This window comes from Notothenia rossii, assembly GCF_949606895.1.
Source record: "Notothenia rossii genome assembly, chromosome: 7".
Classification (NCBI taxonomy): Eukaryota; Metazoa; Chordata; class Actinopteri; order Perciformes; family Nototheniidae; genus Notothenia; species Notothenia rossii.
The window spans coordinates 64,943,806-64,971,645 of NC_136905.1; the positions used below are offsets into that span (position 1 = coordinate 64,943,806).

Below are 27,840 nucleotides of genomic sequence, written 5' to 3' on the forward strand. Positions count from 1 at the left end.
CTTCTGCTTCCGAAGGCGCATCTTATAGCTTACGTAGCTCTTGAAGCCGAAGCCCAGCGTGACCACTGGGTAGCCAATGCTGCAGAGATGGACACAAGAAGAGCACTCATCAGTCTACTCTTGGTTCATAGATCAACAGCGCAAAATACCGAATTGATCAATGAGCCACTGCAACAATAGTGCACTTAAATTATTTATACCTTAGAATTATTGATATAGTTAGAAGCTAAACTTCACCGCATAACATAAGTCAACATAGTCAAACCGTGCTTAAAGCTTGTAGGGGTTCTTAAAATTGCAGACCTCATGTAACCTTACACATTTTACAATCCTACACTTCAGAGGTGAGCATTTTATAAACATGCAGGGGGAGAACTTAGAGCTTAAACACAGATACCGATTTGCAAAGATACAGGTTTTGTGGTGTTATCCCATCATGGCACAGTAAATGTCTCTACACTTCCTAAAAGATAAGATAAGAGATCAAATGTTTTGATTTAAAATGGAAAGTGTGGTGCAACAGTTGTGAAGTGTGCAAATGTATAAGTCTTCCTACCTACTTATACTGTAAAGCATATGCAAGTGCATTCAATCGTTATCTTTAACACTCAGGTCATCCAGCCTTGAAAATGAGCAAAGGGAAGAAAAAGGAAGCTAAGAAGCCTAACACGTAACAAAGCATGTGTCATTAATGACTTCATGTAGTGCAGAGCAATTCAAAAGTGTGAACATTGAGATGAGTTGATATAATACTGTGTCCACATAATTCCTCTCTACCATGCTGACACAGTCGGCACCAAACCTAGACATGCCTTTCAGTCCAAAGCCCGTCTGTCAGGAACAGAGTTTCACACAGTTTAAACAGAACAGCAGCTCACCAGTGTGCAGCAAAGGGACGACACAGGTCCACGTGGAAGTTCTTCAGGTCTTTGAATCTGATGGCTGCCTCGATGTACACAAAGAGTATCCATAGAGACACGGTGGGCAGGCAGACTCCTCTCTCTGGAAAAAAAACAAAGCAGGACAGACATGTTATAACATCAGCATTATGTACCATCTTCACTGTGTCCATAGCAATGAGGAGGACCAAAATGGCAATGTTGGCACAGAATACTATATCATGGTTTAATTATTCCTTCACAAGTCCCTGCCTGGATCATTATTTAATGCTGTATACACATTTCTATCTTACAATAATATGCCTGAGCTTATTTTGATGAAAAGGGATAGCACAGCTGACCCTATTGCTTACTATATGATGTTGCAGCCAATAAAACGGTCCGAAACAAACTTTTTAGAATAACGACATTGGCAAGCCTTTATGGACTCCATGGTTACACTACTGTGCTCTCGATCTCTTGCAGCACACCTCCATTTTGATCAAATATGCTTTATATTTGTGTTTGCGGTTCAAGAGTGTATCTTCCAGTGCGATGTCATCAGTTAAAGCAGCATCTGTGTCAAATGTAAGTGAAGCCTTGATGAAAATAGACCTTTCATACATTATTCTGTGAAAGCCTTCTCTGCACTCTACATGGCTATTATTTACAAAACACATGCAGTTGTCAGGCTACAAACACTACCCATTGTTTCCTTGGCTGCACTAAGCCGCAAGGCTTTCCCCAGCGGGCCGTGGAGTGTTAAGAGATATGAATACTTCAACAGAGAATGTCACTGGTGCGTAAAGTTAGAGTGCTGAAAAAGCAACTGGGAACCACTCTTGTGTTTCTCCTTCCCCCATCTGACACCTGGCCTTCAGTCAACACGGGGGACACCGCTAAATCAGACTGACAACTTATCTACAGAGTGCGGCTCGCTTACACACAGCATGCTAAATTCTTAGAAGCATAAACCAAGTATTTGTAAATACGATAACACAATGTGCAGGGGATTGCGCAACACTTTTCACACCTGTTTTGGAAGTGGAAGAACAACAAGAAATAGAGCCAGTTCTAAGAAGTAGTGTGGTCTTTGAACACTTTATCTTTGTAGTCCATCATTTGAATACACAGAAAGCTTCTTCCTTCCTGGTTTTGTTTGCATTGTTATGAGAACTAATGTAGAAAACAAATTAAATGAGACTACAGTTAGATCAAGGGCTAGGTCTCATATGCAGAATTTAAACTTACATATATCAAGACACTTATACACATTGGAGGGCCTCACCTGTATGCCAAACATACTGCACCCACACATAGGTACTGGCAGCGAAGAATAGCCATTGCACTGGGATGAAGAGGAGGCAAATAATGTCCGAGGTAAACGCCACACACACAAAGAATACTGAGAAGGCCTGAAGGAGAGAGGAGAGGCTGGCATGATTATCATGAAACACAAGCTTTCATAAAACTAAAGAATCTTCTATATAAAAGTAAAAGATAGGAGTTGAGGCTAACAGCCCCCCTTAAGATGTTGAAGACATTTCATTCTTGTTAGAGTGATCTTGCTCTGGTTGATTAAACTTCACATTTCATTGTTGAATTATGCCACAAATCGTTAGGTGAATATTACATGTGTGCATCCCTGTGAGACACATATTCACCAAGAACACACACCTACACAGATTGCAGCTCAATGAAAGCAAACTGTCAATAAAGGACCCACAGGAAAGTCAAACTATGATGGATTTTGGATAATAACTTAGCGCCTGATTAGATCTATCTACCAATACTTTTGAATGTTCCTCTTGCTAAGCAGGTGAATCAATGTTTAGGCTTTTTGTTTAGTTAACATGAAACAAGATATGATTGCGAATGCGAAGACATTTAGTTGCTTATATTTAGGTCAAGGCATTTTGAAATACAATTCTGTGATAATAGAGTAACTGTTTGCATGTGTCCATGAAACTGGCAGTTACAGTAGCGCTATGGTGCTGAAAAAATTAAAAATGAAGTATAAGAACATAATTATAGTAGGTTTGTACTTGTTTATTTTTGTGTGAAAATCTAAAAGTTAAATTGCGAAAAACAATTGGTATAAAAAAGGTCTACGCTCTTTCTTGACTTTTATAAAATCCTAATAAGTATAAAGAAATAGCCACTCACCAGCCCCTGGTATCTAAAGGAGTCGTACACACTGCGGATGAAGAGCCAGAACGGCCAGAGGTACTCAAACCTGAACTCCAATACAAAGTCTGCCAGCAGCACCAGGGCCCAAACCACCAGGAACTTCAGGTACAGGAAGGTACTAAAACATGAGAAGGAAAAAGTTTGTATGAAACGTGTTTTGTAAAACACTGCAAGACACTCTTATTTACCCCCAATAGTCATTATTAAACGGCATGTCACCTGAGATCAATGCTTCAAAAAGGAGATCCAGCTTTAATGTAAGTTTTTTGTGGGTGTGTGTGAATCAAATACAAGGTGTCTGGAGCCTATTGCTGCTGTTTGACAGATAACATGCAAGTTTGCATTGCACTTCCTCTTAGCGGTTTAAATATTTAAATGAAAATCTTCATTTATACAGAACTAGTGCATAGAAATGTCGGACTTGTAAAGCCATCAGGATGAGGTATATGTCTGCACTCTGACCTGTTTTTGTGTTAGTGATTTCAACATTTGTACATGGCATAATATATAACAATTTTTCAAAAATGGTGGAGATTATAAATACACACATAATGTTGCAGTTTATTGCCATGATTCATGTCAATACATTACAAGAGAAATATTTGACAGTTTACATTTTCTGTCAATAGGACACTGAGACCCAGAAAGTGACACAGTAGGAGTGTTCTCCTATCTTGTGGTAGGAGCACCTGCTCAATATTTCAAGAACCGCCCCTCATCACTGGGTTCAGATGCCACGTGTGTAACCAGTGGCCTATAACGTTTAGTTTATCAGACACATAGGTCACATATAGTTAGATAGCCAGGTGTAAAACTAAGCAGTCTTAAGTTGTCTTAATAGTGCAACAAATGGTCTTCAGAAGTAAAGCCAACCACATTTGTATCGATTCGTGTTTAAATGATATGTTGTGATATGACTAGATAAATGGGACTCATAGTTAAAGTTTGCAATGCTGTTGTTGTGCTAGCTCCAAAACTACCTTAGCTAACAGAGAAACGGCTCATTTAGATGCAGCTAGCAGATGACAACTGACTTGGGCAAACGGTAGATAGTCTGGGTTGTTAGTGAGTGTTCAAGGACCCACGGCATCTTATTTCAGAGAAACAGACGTTGTGACATGGTTTAAAACAGGCTGTTTTGGGGCCTAGCGCTAAGGCTAGCTTAACAGCTAACGTTACCTGCTAATGTACAACAAAAACATACAGCTAGCATACACTAAGCTATCACTGGCCATTAGCTATGTTAATAAGCTAGCTGGCAGTTGCAGTTCATTGAGATCAATGGTAACGTTAGAGACGTTCCACAGTATGAGACGTCAAGCATCCCCACTCAGTGCCCCCCGTCACTGTGGTGAGGAGGACCCCTCCGCCTGGCTCCATATGAGTTACCTGCCGTATATACCCTCAGTGATTCGGTTCCGTTTTAACGGCCGTCGGAGTTTGCTGCAGTCCGCATTGCGCCGCTTCATCCTCCTCCCCTTGGCTTTGGCCTTCGAGTAACCACTGTAATCTTATCCAGTTTTCTTGAATATTCGGACCCAGATAATAAATGAAGTGCCTGTGGTATATGTCGCTGTTATTATTTTTTCCCCTCTGGAAACAAAGAAATAAATAAAGGACTCTATTCGGGAACCTCCTCCTTTTCTGTTAGCGCAGACTCAATAAGCCACAGCCGCGCTGTGTTTTACGTACGTCCGCTTGTCAGACGGCTGGTATATCCAATCAATCTAACCGGAGAGGACTTTCTCTTTGACGGATGCAGAGATGAGCCATTTACGTTACAGGGGAGAGCGAGGAGGAGTAGGACGCTGCGTCAGAAACGTCTCCCTGTTGAACCAATCAGATCTTTGTGGACAATTCGGGTATCGCTGGTCGACCAATGAACTTATCACGGAGGCGGGTTTTTTTTCCTCAGCAGTTTTTGCCTTTGGTTTATTATGAGCAGAACATATGCAGTCTTTTGGACAACATTCCCTTTGTGCGAGACACAAACACACTCATTTCCAACTATTCCAACACAACGGGGGTAATTTATATCAGGCCCACTGAGTCTGTAGTTCATGAGAGGCTTTCCCAGAGGTTTTGTGAACCATCTATGTTTTGTTACGTTCAAATGTGTGCACATACAAGTGGACGCGTGCGTGTGCGTGTTTGAGTAAAACAGGGGGTGTTAATACAGCTGTCGTTGTTTATAATGTTAAAACCGTTAAAACCTTTCCCATGAATTCTACGGTGGCCCTGAAGTGCAAGACACCACAGCATTTCACAAAACGCCACAGCATTTCACAAAACGCTACAGCATTTCAGAAAACACCACAGCATTTCACAAAACGTTGCAGCATTTCAGAAAACGCCGCAGCATTTCAGAAAACGCCACAGCATTTCAGAAAACGCCGCAACCTTTCACCAAACGCCACAGCATTTCAGAAAAAAAAAAAACAGAATTTCAGAAAACGCCGCAGCATTTCAGAAAACGCCACAGCCTTTCACAAAACGCCACAGCCTTTCACAAAACGCCACAGCCTTTCAGAAAAAAAAACAACAGCATTTCAGAAAACGCTGCAGCATTTCACAAAACGCCGCAGCATGTCACAAAACGCCGCAGCATTTCACATTGGACGGAAAGGGTATTCCTTAGGGAGAACACTTCTTGTTTGTAATTGGACAGAGCCAGCGTTTTGTGAAATGCTGTGGCATTTTGTGAAATGCTGCGGCGTTTTCTGAAATGCTGTTGTGTTTTGTGAAATGCTGTAGCGTTTTTTGAAATGCTGTGGTATTTTCTGAAATGCTGTGGTGTCTTGCACTTCAGGGCCACCGTACATTTCTGTCCGTCATTGCAGTTGGAACCATATAAAGTGTCATAATGAAAATAAAAGTGAAAGAGTGAAAGTATTATTAAAGACTTGCAGCCAAAACGGAAGGGACCTTAATCGTTTTGTGTAGCACAGATAACCAAATAATTAATATTTTATTTTGAAATGATTATAATTTTGATTATAACAGTACAGTAATGTTATCCAGATGTGCTTTAAGCTAACAACACTGCATGTTGTTGTGTCTCTTATGGTCAAACAAAAATTATAATAAATAATATTTATAATATAATTAACCATATTGACTTCACTAAATGAAATTTGACATTAATCTAAAGCATTTTTTTCATGACCTTAATCGTATTGCAGTGTGTTAATTAAGCCCCACGGACCCGGTTCCGTGGCCGAAATCGCGTCATTTGCAGGAAACAACGTCTAAGGAACCTTAATATTTAATAAACTATGAATATTTTATATCCATATAACGGGAAACAAATCATTTAACTGATCTTTTTCCTTTTTTCCCCCCAAAAAAACACACAATGCTAACAGTGAGCCTCTGAATTAGCCCCGAGCGAAAAATGCTAACCTATTACTGCACCAAAAAGTGGATCGCCGGAGCCGTATTAGATTAACATTAACATGCTTATTGTAGTTGTAAGTGCACTGCCTTGCGGCCTGTAGCACCATCCTTGATGGAGCATATGTGTGGGCTGGACCTGAATTTTACAAGAAAGGAGTGAGCAGAGGGTAGAGTTGTCGATTCTTGTTCTGTTTTCTGTGATATATCTCAGACTTTCAGTTGCGCGCTACTAAAGAGACGCATTACCATGGAAACAAAACAATGGTGTAGCTTAATTAAAGTCAGAGTGGAAACAGTTCTGAGTAAATCTGATTTTGTCAGAAATCGGGAGAAATGCGGGAGAAATATGACCCCGGGAGGAAACCGGGAGAGAGCAATGAAATCGGGAGTCTCCCGCGAAAATCGGGAGAGTTGGCAAGTATGGCTGTGTCCCCTTTGAAATGTTCTGATAATCTATAAGCAATAAATGTGCAATTCCGTTTTAAAATAGTAGAGCAGGCCATTCTTACGCTCTGTAGCAAGATTTAATGCGCAAAGACGTCATCTTTTTTTTACATTAGTGTGTGCGGGACGATTTCCCTTAGATTCTATTGGCTCTAACGGTCAGAAAGATATGTCACATGTCCAAATCGAAGAAGGGGGGCCAGAGATAAGGAAAATCCACCCAAATGGCCACAGAAGAGGTTTTTTTTGCTAAATCTGCCTAAAAAGGTCAAATATCACTTGTTTTGCATCAATCTTGATACAGGGTACTTATTATATGTTGTACTTTGGATTCATAAAGCATTTAGTGTACTAACCCATCATCCAAGATTAGTTTTCACCAGTGCTTGAATTGGGCCGGTACTCACCGGTACGCAGTGCTTTTTACCCATGTGGTACCGGCACTTGCAAATGCCGGTGTCGGTACCAGATGTCTTCGGGGTACCATATGTGTTCGGGGGCCGTCTCTTACCAATGACGTCACGCATTGTACGCATTGTAATTGGCTGTACGGTAATTTACCCAGGGGTGCTCGGGGGCAAATCACATCTACAGATCATGACGAACCAAATTGAATTATTCCTATGCTCCTAGCGTGTGAAAATGTTTGTGAAAAACATGTTAAAAAAACATGAAAACGGAGCAATGGCTGTACGCCATTGGCTGTACGGCAACTCAAGAGGACCATCATACACGGTCAAATTCCGAACATTTAAACATAGCCTACACTTCATTCTTTACTTTGTCCGTTATTATATGTAGAAGATGAACTACCTCTCTGAAAGGTCCCAATGTGTTCATTTTGATGGGCTGTCTTCTGAGTGGTTAAACATCACTAAAGATTTTCTGACTTCTGACTGCTTTGGATATATAATTACACCACAATAAGGTTTTACTGTCACAGTGCACTGAGATTTGTGACAAACTGTAAAGCACTTACGCATCACTGTACACTGTAAACCAAGGCGGTTTTGCCATCACTTACTGTACTGAGGCTCATTCACTGGTACATTTTCATTTAGAAAAGCCATGTTGGATAAAGTACCATCTTATATCTGCTCCCTAATCTCTCAGCAAATTGAAAGTACTTATTGCCTGAGATCTCATGCTGTGGTTTTATTAAATGTGCCAAGTGCTAGGACTGTCTTAGGGAAGAAAGCTTTTAGATGTGCAGCTCCACTAACTTGGAACAGTCTGCAAAAAGAATGTAAAATTACCAAGCTGGTACCACTACATGTTTTTAAAGCTCGGTTGGATGCTCCACAGTCAGATGCTGTTGGTACCTGTACATGTGGATAGATATGTAAATTGTAATCCCTGTATTTTTTGCTGTATGATGTCCTTTTGTTGTTCTGTTGTTTATGTTTTTATGTCTTCATGTGGAACCTACTGCTGCAGGTCTCCCTTGAAAAATAGATCATTGATCTCAATGGGATTTTACCTGGATAAATAAAGGTTTTGAATTGAATGTCGAGCATTAACTGCAAGTCACTCAAATGCATAAACTGGAGAATAATGATGTTACAAGTGTTACAGAAAACATATCCAAGTGTAACAAACATCCAGTATTAACCTTACTGTTTTTTTACTAACAGTAACCAACTAATAATTTTCATGAAGTGCATATTTATTCCAAACTCACAATATATATATATATATATATATATGTAATAAAACATAATGCACAATGGTACACAGTATCCAAACTCTTTAGGCACTGGTCAGAGGCATTCATGTAAAGCAGATCACCAGAATCCAATACTGGTAAAAACGTTGCAGAGATCAAATGTTTCCTTGTCTGAAAGGAGAAACCTAATTTTAAAACAACATTTTCAGTGTGTGACTTGAAAGATAAGTTCTGATCAATAATAAAACCTAGATATGTGTATGTAGTGACCCTTTCAATGTCAATGTCAGTCCCTTGAACAGTACAAATGTTGGGGAGAAAATAAGTTAACTTTTTGCGATTTGAGAATATCATGAGTTTGGAGTTGTCTGCATTTAATACTAACTTGAGTTGAGATAAATGGGATGGAATAACATCAAAGGCAGACTGGAGGAAATCAAGACTTGCTCTATAGAAGAGGATGAACAATAAATAACAGTATCATCTGCATAAAAATGGAAAGCAGCATTTGAAAGATTATTCGAGATTATTTACATACAGTATATGGTGAAATTATTGGTCCTAATATGGAACCTTGGCGCACACCCTTTCAAATCAAATCAATCAAATCAAGTTTTATTTATATAGCACATTTATAAACGATTTTTGGTCGAGCCAAAGTGCTGTACAAATAATAAAAATACCCTACAGTAAAGACATTTTACAGCTAATACAACAGCAGTTTGTTCAGAATATCAGTATGAGAAGAAAACGACACCCTTTGTCCTTAGACCCTCACATCGTACAAGGAAAAACTTCAAGAGAAAACCCACAGTTTAAAGGGAAAAATGGGAGAAACCTCGGGGAGAGCAACAGAAGAGGGATCCCTCTCCCAGGACGGACAGACGTGCAATAGATGCCGTGTGTAAATCGAGGAGATAATACATTTGCAACATAGGTAGACCGAATGTTAGGAAATGCATGCGTCTATAATAATAGGATGAATCCACGAAGATGTCAACAATCCTGTGGGAGCCTTCAGGGAGGCAGCACGACGAGACCCAGGCAGGACCGCAGAGACAGGTTCAGCCACGACCCGAAGTCCACGACTTAATCCAGAACTCAGGATAGAGGATCCAGGATGCGGGACCACAGCAAGAGGATCAGCCTCGACTCAAGATCACATCAAGACACAAAAGAAAAATTTGTCTGGGTTAATCGGAACATGAGAATACACAGATTCAGACAGACAGAAGGAAGAACAAGCACTCCCTTTGGAGTGTTTTTTTTTAAATATTGAAGTTAAATGCATCAATCTGGTGCACTTTGAGAGCAAAATGAAGAGATATATGGATACCTCTCAACATACATATGAAACAACTGTAAACAGATTTACTTTGTCTTTATGGATTCGATTGTGGACTTGATTGTGATTGCTGCACATTATCCCTTACTTAATAAATACTTTTTTTGATAATCTATTATATAGAAAAGTATATCATATTGATATATAATATATAATTTATTGATAATATATAATATAATCAAATATAACAATCAAAACGAAATAAGTAGTATTAAGTATTAGGGCTAAGAAAATATTGTACATGTGAAATAGTTGTATGTATTGATTTAAATTGACATGCATACGCTAAGAAAAATAGTCCGTTGTTACTGTTTGAACTAACGTACCAACGGCACTGAACATATTACATATTACCTACCATATTACGTTATATACTTCTTACCTTCAATTTCTCTTGTTCTTCTCCTCATTCGTTTTTGTTTTTCTTCAAGTTTTATTGTATTTCTTCAAGTTTTTATCTTGTTGGTCGAATGCAGTTAAGCGTCAGCTAAATACAATGTAATGTAATGATCAAAAAAACCCTCTATACTCTAGACAGCGTGGGTAAATTACCGTACAGCCAATCACAATGCGTGACGTCATTACGCCGTGACGTCACTGGTAAGAGACGGACCCCGAACACATATGGTACCCCGAACACATCTGGTACCGACACCGGTACTCAGCCGCCGGCTCCCGGCAGCACGTCATGACGCATGACAACAAATATGCCCAGCCGGCAACCGGCGGCATCTCATGACGCATCTCATGACGCATTCATTTCATTTGTTTCATTATCAATGTTGAGAGGTATCTCTTAATTTTGCTCTCAAAGTGCACCAGATTGATGCATCTAACTTCAATATTTAAAAAATAAATCTTCCCGGGGGAGCATGCCCCCGGACTCCCCTAGTGTGTCAGGTCCACTCCCCATTTATGAAAATAGCACTTTACCACTGCACCCCCTCTAATCTCAGATGGACCCTGAGTCATTTTGTTTAAGTACAGTGAGCCTTTCTAAAATATACAGTAAAGAGACAAACCCACCAGCATTATAGGATATACTATATGAGTTTGAGCCAAATACTTGTTTTTGGGCTGTATAAATAAATTGACTTGAAACAGTTGCTGATGTAGAGTACTGGCACCTTTTTTATTCCAATTCAAGCACTGGTTTTCACTATAAGTACAAAATATCTTTTGGACGGACACTATAATTTACAGTTTTTTACCATGTTCAATCTGACTTTTCTACATCCAACTCACAGGTTTATCATTACTTTGAGAAAAAAGATTATTAATTTAACCCTTTTAGAAGGGACGATATGGTCATTGTTCTGGGAATGTCCTTTTCGAGCCTGAAACCTGAAAAACAGGCTTGGGGCTTTAACCTCTTAAGCCCCAAGCCTGTTTGTTGCTGTTTGGTTGGAACAAATACATTTGGTATCATGACCAATCAAGAGAGATGTGTTTGTCCTGCCCACCCAGCATCTGATAAAACAAAGTGATGTGCCTGGGTCTGGGTTGCGTCCTGTCCAAAGCACAGGGGCCACAATTGCGTCAGTTGGAGGAGAAGTGTGCAGGGATCTTCTCCAATGGCTCCTCAATACGCACCAAGTCTGCGCTCCTGTTTGGCTCCGCTGCTTGTTCTGCAGCTAGGATTCATTCTCATATATGCCTTTTACATTGAGATTGAAAGCAATGTAAAAGTGTATGGGATTACCTTCAGCAACTTGTACCCTGGTGAGTTTGAAAGGGGGGTGGGGTGAGATAGCAAGGGTTAAAAGGTGAATTCAATGGAAAATTATGTATACTTAAAGCTCATTCTTAAAGGTTCTTCAAAAGCAGCATTAAGTTACATATTAGGAAAACAAGGAGGGGCTGCCATTATTACTGTTGGGCAGTGATAAGGTTTTACAGTTGCTGGTTCTTCAGCAGCAGAAGACTTGGGGTGGGAAAATGGGCTGTATGCTGAAACACAGAATAAATCATTATTTTAAATGCAGGTATCTGGCATTATTTTTCCAGGATGTGAATATGATGGTGATTCTAGGTTTTGGCTACATGTGCACTTTTCTGGTGTGGTATGGTTTCAGTGGCTCTGGGTTCAACCTCTTTGTGGCTGTCAAAGCCTCCCAATGGGCTATCATACTCACCCAATGGGCTATCATACTCAATGGCATTGAGAACTGGTATTACAGAGGAAAGATCAGGATAGACTTGAAAAGGTAGGTCAAATCTTTTTGAGCAAATGATCTCTACAGAAAACATTTGTCCTTACACTATCTTTCGCCATAGGAAAAAGAGGACATGCATTCTGGGCAGGAGTGCCAACAACCTGTAAACCATTTTATTGAAGCAAGCCATACAGTTCTTTCTCCCCTGATTTTGTCATTAATATTCCGGCCCTTTTCTGAGTATCTCAAGGCCTAAGCCACTTGCAAGCCACTGAACAAATATATGGTTTTTAAAATGTTTGTGCATGTAAATATATTCTAATGGAATAACAAAACACAAGTACACACCCTAAAATGTGTCTCCTTTAATGTAGCTTAGTGGTGGCGGAGATGTGTGCAACCTCTGCCCTCATTTCAATTGGAGTCGTGCTGGGGAAGACTAACCCTGTCCATCTGATCATCATCGCTCTGCTGGAGGTCTCAGGGTTTGTACTGAATGAATGGCTCCTCCAGACTCTGCTGAAGGTATCAGCCACTATACATCTTCAACTTACATGTGGCCAAATATGTTCACATTATACACATGCAGTACTTTTAAACGTTTCTAATTATGTTTTCTAACTCTAGGTCCCGCCTCTGAACAGCATCATGCTGCTTCACATTTTCGCGGTCTTCTTTGGGCTCATGTTGACCCGGATCCTGTACAGGAAAGGATCCGAGCAACCATTTGAAAAAGAGAAAGTTGATCGCAAAACAGGATTGTTCTCCATATTGGGTAAGGTGTTTTCCTTATGTTATTGACGAATAGGGTTCAGTAGGATAATTGCAATAAGTGTGAAAGCTATTCAAACAGAGATACATGTTGAAACAATGAATCAGCAAGCACCCACCATGCTAAAGCATAATGTATAACCTCTGTTCCACAGGGACTTTGTTTCTCTGTGTGTTTTGGCCCAGTTTTAACTCCGTCCTAGTGGATAATCGTACCCCTGGGAGGAGGCTGGGGGCCGTGCTCAGCACCTCCTGGCCCTGGCAGTCAGTGCTGTGACAGCAGCTGCTGTGTCTTCGCTCTCCAGCCCCAAGGGAAAACTCAACCCGGTACTCTGACACTTGATATATGATAACACAACGTTGTGGTCTTTCAGGAACAGTTGTCGGATGTTGCGTAATGACTTTTACTTATAATCAAATAGCACTCTAATTCGAATAGTTCTAATTAATAACAGCCACACATCCTCACTTCTCTCTCAGATCCATTTGCAGTCTTGCATGCTTGCTGGCGGTGTTTCTATTGGGGTTGCCATGCCAGCGGTTCATCAGCCATGGGAAGCCATGGCGATCGGATTCACTGCTGCTGTTGTATCCACCATTGGATTCAGATATCTTAAGGTTTTGATCACCACATGGACGAAAAATCATCAATCACAACTCATGGCACTAGGACATAAGCAGGCAAACCATTGCAGTTTAGCCATATCTTATTGATAATACACTGTTCATATGATAATATACACATTTTTACTTTAACTTCCTGTTTATATAAATATATTTTATTATTATTTGTTTGAAATTGTATTTAATATTTTACTGGACATTTACTTTACCTTTTTTGTTATTTATTGTTATTTTAACTTGTAATTGTACTTGTACATATTTTTTTCTACAGTTTTTCCAGGTATCTTGATTCCGATTCATCATAAACTCTTATGTTTCAGAGCCACATGCTGCTTGCGTTTAAGTGCCATGACACCTGTGCTGTCCTGAGCACACACAGACTGCCTGGTCTGCTGGGATGGCTGGCACATCTCCTGCTACAGATTAAAGAATGCGATGATCACACAACGTAAGAACACAAGGATCACATTACACAGTCAAAAGGCGTATCACCTGTTTAACTGGTCCTTTTCTTCCCAGGGCAATCCGGTTTGCTGTATTTCACATCTTTTCTCTCCTCATTACCATCTCTTTAAGTCTGTGCATGGGAATCATTATAGGTAGGTATTCTCTCATGTAGCTTCCATTATTAACAGTCTGGCTCAATCATACAAGAAGACAGAAGGTCCATTTTGAATTATTCAGTCACAACAGAATGCTAGCAACAGTGTCTCAGGGCATTTTAATATTTAAAAACCTATTAATGTGTTCTACCAGATTAACGGGAAGAATCTCAGCTAACTGACGATACAAACCATTTTTACCAAAACAAAACACAAGTCTCATAAGAAGCATCTAAATGACCCCTGAGCGAAAAATGCTAACGCACTTTGGCACAGAACTCAAGATAAAGATACCCTTATTAGCCTACTTATCGTAGCTGCACATACAAGGTATCTGATTAAAGCTGAGACTCCACAAATTATATAGGTATAGTATCATCACTGAGCGATCAGAACTCGCGACAGGGGAAGCAAACGCAGACATCACAACACGTAGCATTACGGAGGAAAAACGGGACATTGTCTCACCTTAGCTGTTATTCTGATCAAATGTTGTGTTCAATGGCATTACAACGAAAAATAACGCGACTGAGGGTTAATCCATAGGTTAATTGAATGTGTCTGTCACTTTGAAAAAAATATTTATAATCCATAATTCAATTTTTATGTAAAAATCGGAGAGTAAAAGTTAGCTGCTAATGGTAGCCATAGATATATATCTATGGTGGTAGCCACCAGAGTTATCGCAGCTTCCGGTTTTGGCTGAGCATCACTCTCACTCCTTATTTGGTAATGTGTGTGTGTATGTGGGAGTTCCCCTATATTCCATTGGCTCTGACGGTTAGAAAGAGATGTCAATCATCAAAATCGACCAAGGGGGGCCAGAGATATGGAAAATCCACCCAAATGACCCCAGAAGTGTTTTCTTTGTGCTAAATCTCTGTAGAAAGGTCAAATTTCACTTGTTTTGCATCAACCTTCATACAGGGTACTTATTATATGTTATAGTTTGGATTCCTAAAGCTTTTAGTCTACCATCCCATCATTCAAGGGTGGTTTTCACTATAAGTCATTTTTCTTTTTTGGACGGACACAATAATTTACATTTTTTTACTGTTATCTGAATTTACTTCAAAAATAAAGACATCTAAATTGATTCTGACACTTCTAAATCCAACTCACTGATGAAACCTTTCTTTGAGAAAAAATATTATTCATTTAACCCTTTTAGAAGGGAAGATATGGCCATTTGTTCTGGGAATGTCATTTTCGAGCATGAGACCTGAAAAACAGGCTCAGGGCTTAACAGGTCAGTTTAAAACCCTATATTCATTTTTAATATAATATATTTTTTTAAAAACCATTAAATCCCCACATTTAATAGACAAAAATAACACGTGTATTACAATTTTTGCATAAAAACTACCAATAATACCAAAGAAAGTTGGTGATTATTTTTCTGATCAACTTATAAATTAGTAGACTAATCGTTGCAGGTCTACCTTCCATTTAAACGTGTTTTTTTACTTCAATATGTCATTGTTTTAAGGGCTCCTACTCAAGTGGAACTTCTGGAGGCCTCCCCAAGACAAGAAGTGTTTTGATGATCAGGCTTTCTGGGAGGTAGGCCAACAACAGTTACTTTTTAAGCAATAATCTGGCTAAAAACAAATGTATAACTGCACTGAAAATGTGTATTGTAAATTTTGATCATTTCACAAAGCAGTAAATAATTTTAAAAAACGTTTCGTCGTACAGCATTGAACAACATATTTTCCTGTTTTGCAGTTTCCCCATCTTGCAGTGCGAAAGTAAGAAGACCAAGATTCTGGAAAGCTATTTTTGGTGTCCATTCATATTGATATATATCATTTTACACCATTTTGCTTACTGAGTGCAAAGTATCTTGATGTTTTTTATATGTGCAAAATAAAAAAATAAAACATAAAAGCATGAATGCAAGACTTGTTTTCTGCACGGTATGTTGCTGTTTAATGCTGCCACAGTTGTAAGAAACACACCTCATGGTTTTGATGTTACACAAGCAAATAGGTAGGTGTTGCAGTCAAAAACAACCCATATGGTTACATTCAGTAAATGTGTACAGTATTATGAAATATTGCCCTCAATGATGGTTTGTACCATAATAATGTATGCTGTGTCCACTCAAAAGACTTTCCAGATTAAAAAGATGTTAAAAGTAAGTATTCCCAAACTAAATGTGGACAGTTCAGAGAAATAAAGCTCCCAAGAAACACAAGCTGTACAACATTAGAACAAACATGGCTAAACAGTTGAGTGCAAATAGACACATTTAAAGATGTTCCATTATACAGCAAACAATATAAATTAAACAAGTTAATTTGAAAGCTAAAAAAGTTTGTATATAAAGTGAATAACCACTAAAGCATATTGTCTTATACAATAGAGAAAGCAGAGTGTATAAACAGTGGACACAAAGACACACAGAGTCCATTACTGCCACAGGTCCTCTGTACGGCCAAACTTGAAGACCAAACCCCTAAGGAGACAAGAAGACAGTGTGAGACAAATATTTCCCCCAAAAATCTGTGAGAAAATAAGCATGGTTTGTAGGATGATGCTGGGGAGGAACTTACCCGAAGAAAATGAACGCGTTTTGGAAGAAGATGGCGATACCGGGGTACACGACAGGCTTTTCTGCACGAGACAAGAGATAGAACACAAGTTACAAAGTAAGGAAGCAGTTATAATTCGACATTTCAATCTAGTAAATGAAGAGCTCTCTTTATACACCAAATGTATTTAATAGGGCTGTCAGTCGATTAAAATATTTAATCGCGATTAATCGTATGATTGTCCATAGTTAAATCGCAAATTAATCGCAAATGTTTTATCTGTTCTAAATGTACCTTAGAGAAATATTTTTCCAGTTTGTAATACTCTTATCAACATATGAGTGGACAAATATGCTTTATGCAAATGTTTATTATCATTTGAACAATGACAATGACGAGTGATATGGATCGTTAGAGCTATGTGCAACTCAAGGCACATGCTCGAACGGGAGCTGCCTGGACGCTGCAATCATGTTGCGCGCACTATCCGTGCTGAGTGTGCTTACTTTTCCCACAATGTCCCCCTCTGTCTGGCTACCTGCATAAAGTCAAGTGCTCGGCGCAGTTGTCGGCGAAATATCACTCCTCTGTTTTGATTTAAACAGCTCCTTATATCCGTTAGCGCAGCTAGCTAGCACCAGATGCTAACAACAGCAATACACGTAAGGTCTCTCTCTCGCGCCACACACACACACACACACACTCCCGGTCCTCCCGATGGCCAGTCGGTGCCTGCCGGTGAGCGTGGAAGTGTGGTCTGCCGCAAGCGGGCAGCAGGAGCGGGGCTGTCAGCATCAGCTTGTAGATGGTATCGTTATTAACGCGTTAACTTGACAGCCCTAGTATTTAAGTTATTGCATCATACTGGCTTCTCTCTTTTTTCTGCAATTGGTGCACGTTGCGACTTACGAGGAACTACGAATCCTCCGAACAGGATCCACATAGAGGCGATGAGGGAGCCAAACGCCAGCATGAAGCCGATGAAGAGCCAAACTCGAGCGCCTGCAAACATAGATAAGAGAGGCTGCGTTACAGTGTGGACATTACATTTTTTTTATGTAGTTGGATTAAACTGCTTGACATGTATGTTGTAACACTATTACAAGGAAATGGTCTGATATTACAGCGAAAGTGCTGCAGAGGTATGTCCAGTAAAAAAGCCATGTATATAAATGGGGTGAATTAGGTGTTTGTGGTGAGATATACACAGTTGATCATATCCAATCATACACACCTGTCTGTCCGATGCAGCCTTCACTATAGCTGTCCCCTCTCACCTGGCCGTTGGAAACAGCATTGATCCTAAACAAGTCGAAGGAGAGAATTACAAACACATCAGCTTCTAAATAATTTCACTTCACCTGATTGCTTATCATGACAGACTCTATGTTAATAATTGTGTATATTAAGAATGCTTTTCCTTTAGATTTTAAGAAGTATGAGCATTATGACGCTCTCCCAAACTGCAGCCTTTTTTGAGCTGGGAAATCGAAAAAAAGGTCCAAGTTAATTGGTGCTTTCCACCATGCCCTGGAGCAGCTCAGTTCAGTTCAGGAGATTGGGTTGGTTTCAATTTTTTTTTTAAACGAGTGCGTTTCCTCTATCAATTCAGATTTTCTAGATTGTTTTGGTGTGAGCTTGGTGTTTGAGATATCCTCTGAGGAGATGTCTGCCATATCTCCAATCTGATTAAACAAGACGGCACTTTGTTTGGGATGCTAACAAGGCTAAACTATTTTTGTTTTAAAGTCAACAACAGTGTTGCTCTCCAGAAATCATGACCAACAAGATAGCCCACTAACTTTTTTCTTAAGATGCTTAATATATCCATTAGAAGATATTCCTTCCTCCTGCACAGTCAATAGTTCCTACATGAAAATGCATTTTCTCCTGTTCTACTATAACTGAACTACACATGTCTTTTTGTGGAGCACAGTAAGCAGAATTCCATTCGGTTCCATAATAGTGAAAAGAAGGCAGACATCTCTACAGCCAATGTCTCCAGTAATCTGCAACTCACACCAAAACAACCCAGATTGACAATAGCATTCATGTCAGAGGAGAAGTATTGTTTTATTATTATTTTGTGGTGAAATGGTCCTTTAAGAAGGCCATTCAAATCTGACATAATTATTGAACAAAGACAGGGGTTACTACCCTCCCTATTCAGGACCATCGGTGATCATGTGACTAAAATGAGGTCACGTGATAACATCTCATGACAAAGGGGGGGGGGGGGGGGGGGGGGGCAACTCCATACAGTAAGTTAGACCTGGAGATGAGCCTTTAACCTGAGGCTGCTTTCAGCCGAGTGCACCCAAAATAATAAATAATGAAACTTATGATAGGACCATATTGTCAAACATTTCCAGTGACAGAAACAGACTTCTGACAGAGTATGTCTCACATGAGAAAGGCCACTGTAGCGATGACTCCACAGGTGTGGTAGGCATGATGAAACTCCCCCTCTTCAGGATATTTCACTGCTGCATCAATGATGATCCACCAACCAGTGAAGAACTGCAACAACAAGATCCACAGTTAGCCACAGGAGTTTCATGAACGAAACAAACATGGATGTCAGAAAATGTGTAATAAATGTGTACCCTGGTAAAACAGGTATATAAAGCTCTGCATCAGAGGTGGAAGAATAATTAGATATTGTACTTATGTGAAAGTTGATGTACCAAAGTGCAGGAATAGTCTGTTCGAGTAAAAGGTAATGCATTCAAAATGTTACTCAAGTAAATGTACAAGCATCAAAATATAAATCAAAAGTAGAATTACTAATTATGCAGATTGGTCCATTTCAGAATAATATACACAATATGTTGCAAGAGAGTGTAATCAAAGCTGGTAAAGGTGCAGCTAGTTTAATTACTAGTATGGTGCAGGGTAGCTTGTAGATGTACTCTAGGTGTTGCTAAAGTCTGATTTAAGTGTTGATTATATTTCACATCGCTAAACTAAATCTACAAAGTTACTAAATAAATGCAGTGGAGTAAAAGTACCTCAAAATTGTACTTAAGTACAGTACTTTACACCACTGCTCTACATAATAAATGCGAGGAGCCAGATGCAAACAAAGAGAAGGAAGGCCTTGCACTTTCATCTCCTTAGCTAGTTTGTTTGCTCGTTATTGAGAAGCTCATGTATATACCAGAACTCCAGCAGCTACAGAAGCGATGGCGTTTCTTCTCTCCCCCCAGTCCACATTGCACTCGCAGTCTCCGCACCGGATTCCGTCCAGAAAACCTGACATGACTCTGGGAAAGGGCGTAAGGTCAAAATGCTCTAAACAACAACATCAACAGTTTCCGGACATACTCAGTCGTTATGTATACTAGCCAAATGGAATTCACCAACAAATTGATATTAGAACGGGAAAACAATGTTTGTGCGCAACCGCAGTACGTTACTATGATGCTCAACTCCCTGGTTTATATACCAAGCAGCACCAACTATCACTAAGTATTTGTACACTTAACTCGGTAATCTATTCGACACCAAGGCTGACAATGTATCCAGTTTAAACTTGTAACAAAAACTACTAATATATATATATATATATATATATATATATATATATATATATATATATAGAGAGATAGAGATAGATATATATCTATATATATATCTATCTATATGTCTAGATCAGATACAAACAGGGCTGTGTCAACGGGTTCTTTTGTTCATAGCTCGCTTTGGCATTAGCAAACATTTCCTTGAAGGTTTCTTCTCGCTACGAAGTTGCTAAAAAATATAATAGAATAACTCAAACGACAACAGTAGTACTAAGCGTAAAAACACACCCCGGGGTCATTACTTGTTTGGAGTGCCATTTTCAAAGGAATTCTTACCTTTTATTTTCGTTTTTGTTGATGTGAACCCCCTGGTTAAGCCCGATTTGTGCTTCCGATACAGCTCGGTCATGCACATGCGCAGTTCATGCACTCCCGTTTGATCGACGTTGATACTGGTGCGTTCAGGTGTTGTGGACAACGTGGGAATATGGTAACATTACAAGCCATTTAAAAAGTAGACTATCAGGCAGGCCCACTTTGTGACATTATTAATAGATGATTTTACTGTAACGAATACATGAACAAATGGGAGTGGATATTATGACCTCGAAATATGTTGATGCTAAAAGGTAATGACAAATAAAACAATTTATCGTCTACCGTTTGAACATTTACAGTGCAATACAACAGTTCTAGTATAAAGTATTACATGTGCTATCTGCTATGTAAGTTAAAAACAGTCACTAAACTATATACAATCCGACTTTGGATTCATTTTCTTCATTTTCTGCAGGGACAATTTCCGCACAAAAGTTTCGTATAGGAAGTACAAGTTTAGAACTAGTTTATGAACGAACCACTGTGAATAAGCATTTTGATTATACTTTCACATTCACTTCTAATAATACTGCAAGATAAGCTCGACTCGAAGCCGAAAATAATTTTCAAAAATCCACTTTTTCATGTCTTTTATACATAAACACGTGTCCCTTCTGTGTAAAGAGACTCTGAAAGTTCCAGGAACAAATATTCGCTGACTTTTTGTCCTGATCCATTTATGTAAAAACCTGTCTGAAAATGAGCTGATCAGATTTTGGCCACCATTAGCCAATAACCAACCAAGGTAACCCCCACTTCAGAGACATGTTTGTTTATATCTGAGACCTATTGATGAAAAACAGTATAATAGGGGACCTATAAACAATAAAATATAGTTAAATGATAATTTTAGAATAAATAAATGCATTAGAGATCAAATATGTCTGAAAAAGTTGTATTTATATTTTTGATTTCCTTGATTAGAGGCCTTAGCCTATTTGCATTGCTTACTCTGTGGATCAGTAATGCAGGTGCCGGGCAGCTAAATGTGCCTACTTGTTTAAAACATGCTGTTGATTGACAAACGTTTTGGTTATTTCAGAGAATCAGAGACATTTTGATCATTTCACATCAACATGTTATTATATCTGTTAGAGTTTTCTTTAGATGACCTTTAGAGTTTTTTAAAAACCATTTGCAGTGAGATTGGCACATCATGTGGGAGTCACATGGGGCCTTCGTGCAGGCTGCAGATCCCTTTCTTAATTCCCAGTTCTAATGCTAACTAACTGTGAACATGGTACTAAAGAAGACTTACAGTATCTGGGTCTGTTTGGATCAGAATCTACTTTATTGTTGATGGTCACATGGAGTAGACATTGAAAAACATAATTGCATTACAAAGATAGTATCAAGCTAGTGGTCCATACAAAATATCTAACGCATTACAATTTGAAATTATTATGAATTGTACTGCTGTTTATAGTTGATACATTGGAAGTGTCATGCAAGTCAGTACAAATGAATAAACAAGATGACAATTGTCTTAATAGACTCCAAGCAACTGCAGGGCTACAGATATGGACAGGAAGATGACGCCAAAGAATCCAATGTAGCCGTAGGCTCCGTACATCCTCTTGGATGGATCTGAAATAAAACAGAACAATGTTAACATTCAAAGTAGAACTATATGAAACAACAATGAACACTATTCTGTTGAGAATAGCCTACATTAAATGATCACTTTTATAACATTTCATTTAAATAATGTATATAATATACTATGCCTATTTATTTTTGTTCTGGCAGTAAACTGGATATATTATAGTATTCTACCTTACTCTGTATATTGTCATTTTTGTTTAGATTTATATTTCATTCTATTTATTGTATTTTTAATTCATGTGTAATACTTGTCAACATGCTGCTGTGACAAAATAAAATCCTTTTACGTACATCTAATCTTATCGAAAGTGGAATGAAATCCAACTTGCATTACTTGTTTTAAAACCACTTAAATAATTGCAATATTTTAGACACCATGCATGTCTTAGTTGCCATTATCTTTTTCTCAATGCTATCTTCTGTGAATGATTAAACAAAACTGGGGGCAGGGGGGGTAATTCGTTTTTACACCACTAATGTTTTAAATGATGAGTATTTTTTTGCAAATATACATTTTGATGAGTTCAACAGGATAGACATCACTCAGTATTGATGTAATTTTATAATCTGCCTATATTCCTTCAATGTCTATATGTACATATAACTTTGACCCATATACTATGATATATATTTATATTATTGGTAGTGTGTGTTTTTAATGCGTTTTGCCAGCATTAAAATGTGTGCAACATCTTTCGGACAAAAAACAATAAATTAATTTTGGTGCTTTTGCCCTCCATTAAATCCACATAGCATTAACACAATATCAGTCTTACCTCCTGTGTAGTAGCCCCAGGCATAGGAGAACCTGCTGGTCACCCAGATAGCCCCCAGAACAGCCGCTGACAACTGAAATTATGAACAAACAGAAAACCAGAATTATAAACAGTTTAGGAAATACAGGGGTGACACAGTGTAATGGAAATATGCTGAGTCACTGTGACACTGTCCCCATGCTGTCTTTATTATCTGGAGAATAGATGCCAGAGTTCAGGATGATTGCCTGCCCACCACCCTCCTACACATTTTTGTTTTGTAACACTTTAAGTAGTCCTTAAAATCCACTTATTGAATAAATATTATAGACATCAACAACAAAGTATTTTGTGTGTATGCAGGATAAAAGCAGGATACACATACCGGATACACAAGGGCTGCAATGGTCTGGAAAACCAGCCACTGAGCATACACCTCCAGGGTGTTCTGATGGGCTCTCTGGATGCAGTTGAATACCTGATGCGTGTCACTGTACATAGTGGGATACTGCAAAATAGAGAGATTAAACATGTCATATTAAAGCTAGAAACAAAAAAGGAAAACACATCCAATAAAAGCATTAGCGTCCACAGAGCTTTGCAACCTGTTTTCCTTATTTAAAGTCAAGTTATCTACCTTAACATCGAATTTCTTCCTCGCACCCCCAACCTTGACTGCTAAATACCCCAGCATGATCCAGCTGTAGAGGTATGTAAATATGGCATATCCAAAATTGGACGGTAGCACATTTAGCATATCCATTTCTGCTCGATACGTTTGCCTGTTTCAAGTTTTTAAAAGACTGCAAGGTGAAAATCAGGGATCCGCGTATAGGCAAGTGAGGAGTCAGTGGGCAGGAACAGCAAGCAGATTAGCAGACAGATTCGAGGTTACATAAAAGATCGCGAGATTACAGCGCGAGGTTACATTTAAAGGGCAACACCACCATAATACTGCGTTTTAGGGATCTCGTTGCTTTCACATAATAATGCGCACTGAATTGATTGTTTGTTATAGGATTACATAACTGCATTCCTGAAACAAAGTCAGTAAATTAAAGATTAGTTAACAAAACAATAAGCATGTTATTGCTAAATAGCTTACTCAAAATGTTCTGTTAGTTGTAACTATTTTCTGATGTTTGTTTCCATATGTATCCAGTCTTTTCTTTAGGCTACCTTTATTTGTCTAGATTTGTTGACATTGTTCTTAGCTATTATGTCAATATATGTGTAAGAAAGCCTTACACAAGTAGTCTCAGTTGAGAAATGTGAATATAATAAGTCAAATCCCCTGAATGTGTACTTTCCTCATTAAAGTTCATTTAGAATTAAAGATTCTAAATGAAGGCTTTACATAACAGACACGGCATGGTATATTGTATGTATCTATAATTTGTAGGCATATATAATAAAATGTTGCATTTCACCCCATATCTTTGTAAAGATGTATTCAAACATTTTTGCTTCTATGTTGTTTTACAGCTAGGACAACATAATTGGATTATTTTGTTATTGTGTCACATATTCTGAACGAACTGAAATAAATCGCCTTCTTTCATCTCGAATTCAGGTTGATAAAACATTAGTAATAAGGGCACAAGGAGGAAAAACGTTGGTGGCACAGACGGTGAATCAACTCCTTTCGTTCATGAGTTTTGAACCGCTATGGGCGTCACGTGACTGGAATTTTCCATAGGCTTCGAAAGTAGCTCTGCGCCCACAGCAACAGTAGTTACAAAACAAGCGACGACGACAGACGTCAGCCAAGAGACATCGACTTCGCTTTTGCTAATAAACGGCTACAAACTCACATTTGATTAATATTCGTAATATATCGTCTTGATATACGTTTTGAAGGTTATTTTCTTACCTTGAATCGTTTACATCGACGTTACCACCAGAACAAAGCTACAATCTACACGGTAAGACCTTACTGCTAACTTCCGTCCGCTAGCATGGCTAATTTTGTTTGGCCAATTCAGATGTACTTGTATCCGCTGCTTTAAATGTAATATTACGTTGTAATGTCATTTAATTTATGTGTTAACTTGTTATCAATCACAGGCGAATGAATTTGACATGGTCTGGTTTGGAGTTACAGCAGCTGTTAGCTTAAGCTATTTAGCTTGCGTCATTCTGGAATTTTCCAGTAGGCCTCATCTCCGCCATTGCAGTTACGTCTATCTGCTCGCCATGTTTTGACATAGGCATATTTAAATAATATTACTTTGCTCAAATATCTGATAACGCCAGTTATTAATAATTCGATCATAGCTATTTGAAAGCTAGTTAAAAGAAACTTATTAATATTTGTGTATGTTTTATTTCACAGCTTGTAGCAGTACACATAAACAATGGCCAAGGGAGAAGTAGCACTATCTAAAATGGCCTACGATCGTCAAATTGATGGCATCAAAGTGATCTTTGACCAGAGCAGCCCGGTCCCTTCTCGCTCCCGATCCAGGAGCAACAGTGGCAGCAAACCCACCTCTGGCTCCGGCCGCTCCAAGGGCCGTGTCAGCCACAGGAGGCGCTACAGATCATCCTCCAGCAGCAGCAGCTCCTCGTCTCATTCCAGGTCCCGCTCTCACCCCGATGCCACAGACCTTCTTCCCGTTGTCGCTGTGACAACCATCGCCGAAATGACCGTAGCCGCCAAGCCCCACCACGTCGGGACAGAGCCGGCTCCAGGTCCTCCAGCCACAGCCACAGGAACAGGAACAAGAGGGCCGCGAGCCCCTCTTCCAAATCCCAACCCAGAACCCACAGCGGCAGCTCAAGATCTGGATCTTCAGAGGATTCTGTCAACCTGAGATTGGATGGTAAATTGATTCTCTAAAATAAGGAAATGATAACTACTTCAATATTGATTTGTACAACTGATATAATCGTATGCACATGTTGTGTTCCCCAGACAAAGGAGAACTGGTCAGAGCTGCAAAGGCCACTGCAACGACAATCCTAGTAGTGGAGAAGGAGGAACTTCCTGAGAGTGTGGAACCAGTCCTGTCCGAGGAGTCGGTCGAGTTCAAAAGGGTGTCCATAGATACATGGGTGAGACAAGACCCTGAAAAGACTGAGTCACAGGTGGGTGCATTTCTGCTTCATGTTAACACAAAACACAATACAAAAATTAAGCTGTGTACATATTCTTAATAAAGGCAAACATGTTTTTTTCCTCATGGACTACACCTAAATACAAGGTAAGGGGTGTTGAGAATTTAGGGATAGCCAACAATCTTTCACTTGTGCATAATCGATCTTTACCACATGCTTAATATTAATCATAGATCTTAAGCTGTACAGGATGACTTAATATTTTCATAATATAAGCTGATCTTAGCCGTTGCATCATTTTTTTAATCAAAGATACAGTCTAACGTCTACAGTTGTTTATCTTGAGGTCAATGTTGTGTTGAATTTCCTGTCTTGTGTGCTTGGACCCCTGAGGGAATACACATGCTCTCTGTATTTATTCCTGTCTTCATAGATAACATGACAGTGGTCTCCTTCACTCATCGGCACCTGGGAGTAAAGGGCTGTCATGTGACTTGGGTGACAACAATATGTTTGCGTGAAAGTTTATCTGGTACCTCCTTTATAATTTCCACGATGTGTAAGTTTATCAACTAGAGGCCTGCAGTTAAACAAACACATATGTAGATTACCTCACAATCAGACATGTACAAAGTCCATACAAATGCTAACTATACACATATATGATGCTCAAGAAATTCATACATTATATTACACTGACTCCACTTTCAAATTTTGAAATTTCCAATGTATTTATGCTTGCAGTTGAAATGGGTCGTTGTTATTTAGCAGAATCCTTCACTCGCTGATGGAGCAAAGGCGTGTGGACCGCATTATAGTGACTATCCCTGTCGAGAGCTAGAAACAGATGAAGAACTCCACTCCGTATGCCAAAGATAAGTTGGTTCACCAGCCGTGTGCTGAGCTGGGAAACCTACGTCACCACCATTCAGCCAATGTAGACAGAGAAGACATCCCTTTTTACTTGATCCTTTTTTTCTCTTTCATTTTATTGTTTTATTATGTTTCAAGGTCTGACTTTAGTAGGATTCAGTTAATGCTCGAGCCGAGTCTTTGACAACAGTGGGATGGGGGTTTTAAGTGTTGAAGTTAACACTTAAATAATTAACATGCAATAGAAGTGCTTCACAATTTGACAATGGGGACTATAACACATCTATATGAAGTTTACAAACTGTCAGAGCCACCCTACCATCAGCTTCACACACATATCTAACTAGGTGTGGTTTTCTTGTCTTTCTGAAATAGAGCGATGAGGAGGAGTCTGATGATGTATTCAGCCCCAGGATGTCCCCAAAAAGGAAAACTATCTCTTTCAGCATTAATGTAAGTGATTTCAAGTTAGCAACTTCCTCCTGTTTTCCCCAAACTGTTAAAAAACATTATTCAGTTTGTCTTATGTCTTTTTTTTCTCCCATCTTCTCCCTCCTTAGAACTCTTTGGTGAAGCCCACGCTGGCGGCTCAGTCTGGAGCTAAGGTAACCTCCAGAGTGGACAGCTTCGACAGCAGGAAGCCCTATGGTCACTGGGTTCGGGTCAAATCAGGCAAATCTATGAATGCGCGCAAACACACATTCTCTACTACACACTAGTGTGTCAAAGAGTGCATGGACCCTGTAAATACTGCACATGATTTGTACATATGCTTCAACATATTATGGTCGCAATTTTTTTTCAGATGTTGAAAGAGTAAAGTGGGAACAACTGAAGAAATTCATTCAGGTGGGATATTTTTTTCCCTTTGTTGTATATTGTGATTTTTTTCAATAAAGATATTTATTTGATTACAAAGTTTTATGTCTGTTATTGTCTCATGCAACTGCAATCAGTGACCTTTAAATTAAGAGCTTGAATTGGGAGTTTTTCCAGCATAGACTAAAATCTTTTTTTTGTATTTACAAATACCAAA

The 27,840-nt window shown here is 39.1% G+C and overlaps 5 protein-coding genes across 6 annotated transcripts in view; 2 read left to right on the top strand and 3 right to left on the bottom strand.

Annotated features, from left to right (window-relative positions):
* maco1b (macoilin 1b) overlaps positions 1-4,820 on the bottom strand; it is a 15,680-nt gene extending 10,860 nt beyond the window's left edge. Inside the window, exons 1-5 of one of the 2 annotated variants that reach the window (XM_079694752.1) lie at positions 4,458-4,820; positions 3,045-3,186; positions 2,167-2,293; positions 879-1,002; positions 1-79 (exon numbers count right to left, since the gene is read on the bottom strand). The exon at positions 1-79 is cut by the window's left edge and continues 100 nt beyond it. In XM_079694752.1, coding sequence (XP_079550878.1) covers positions 1-79; positions 879-1,002; positions 2,167-2,293; positions 3,045-3,186; positions 4,458-4,537 — 552 coding nt within the window. In that variant the 5' untranslated portion in view covers positions 4,538-4,820. The remainder of the gene's footprint in view (positions 80-878; positions 1,003-2,166; positions 2,294-3,044; positions 3,187-4,457) is intronic. The other variant, XM_079694753.1, reaches the window with a different exon arrangement.
* Positions 4,821-8,048: 3,228 nt separating this feature from the next.
* rhd (Rh blood group, D antigen) lies at positions 8,049-16,188 on the top strand. The gene is given in 10 exon segments (XM_079691402.1): positions 8,049-11,633; positions 11,905-12,126; positions 12,450-12,600; positions 12,703-12,850; positions 13,002-13,094; positions 13,097-13,173; positions 13,327-13,464; positions 13,791-13,918; positions 13,990-14,069; positions 15,562-16,188. Coding segments are annotated over 10 exon segments (1,284 nt in total). The 5' UTR covers positions 8,049-11,493; the 3' UTR covers positions 15,669-16,188.
* tmem50a (transmembrane protein 50A) lies at positions 15,978-20,625 on the bottom strand. Its single transcript, XM_079691401.1, has 7 exons — positions 20,470-20,625; positions 19,770-19,875; positions 19,017-19,129; positions 17,844-17,911; positions 17,519-17,611; positions 16,631-16,691; positions 15,978-16,533 (listed from the first exon to the last, which is right to left on the bottom strand). The coding sequence occupies exons 2-7, from the start codon at positions 19,869-19,871 to the stop codon at positions 16,488-16,490; spliced, it is 483 nt and encodes a 160-aa protein (XP_079547527.1). The 5' UTR covers positions 19,872-19,875; positions 20,470-20,625; the 3' UTR covers positions 15,978-16,487.
* A 1,154-nt stretch (positions 20,626-21,779) lies between these two features.
* Positions 21,780-23,756, bottom strand: mgst3b (microsomal glutathione S-transferase 3b). The gene is made up of 4 exons (XM_079691776.1): positions 23,509-23,756; positions 23,257-23,379; positions 22,893-22,965; positions 21,780-22,098 (listed from the first exon to the last, which is right to left on the bottom strand). Exons 1-4 carry the CDS (start codon positions 23,632-23,634, stop codon positions 21,998-22,000), a joined length of 423 nt encoding a protein of 140 aa, XP_079547902.1. The 5' UTR covers positions 23,635-23,756; the 3' UTR covers positions 21,780-21,997.
* An 833-nt stretch (positions 23,757-24,589) lies between these two features.
* rsrp1 (arginine/serine-rich protein 1) lies at positions 24,590-27,722 on the top strand. Its single transcript, XM_079691775.1, is given in 6 exon segments — positions 24,590-24,796; positions 25,207-25,460; positions 25,463-25,696; positions 25,789-25,961; positions 27,180-27,257; positions 27,365-27,722. Coding segments are annotated over 5 exon segments (876 nt in total). The 5' UTR covers positions 24,590-24,796; positions 25,207-25,228; the 3' UTR covers positions 27,524-27,722.
* The last annotated feature ends 118 nt before the right edge of the window (positions 27,723-27,840 follow it).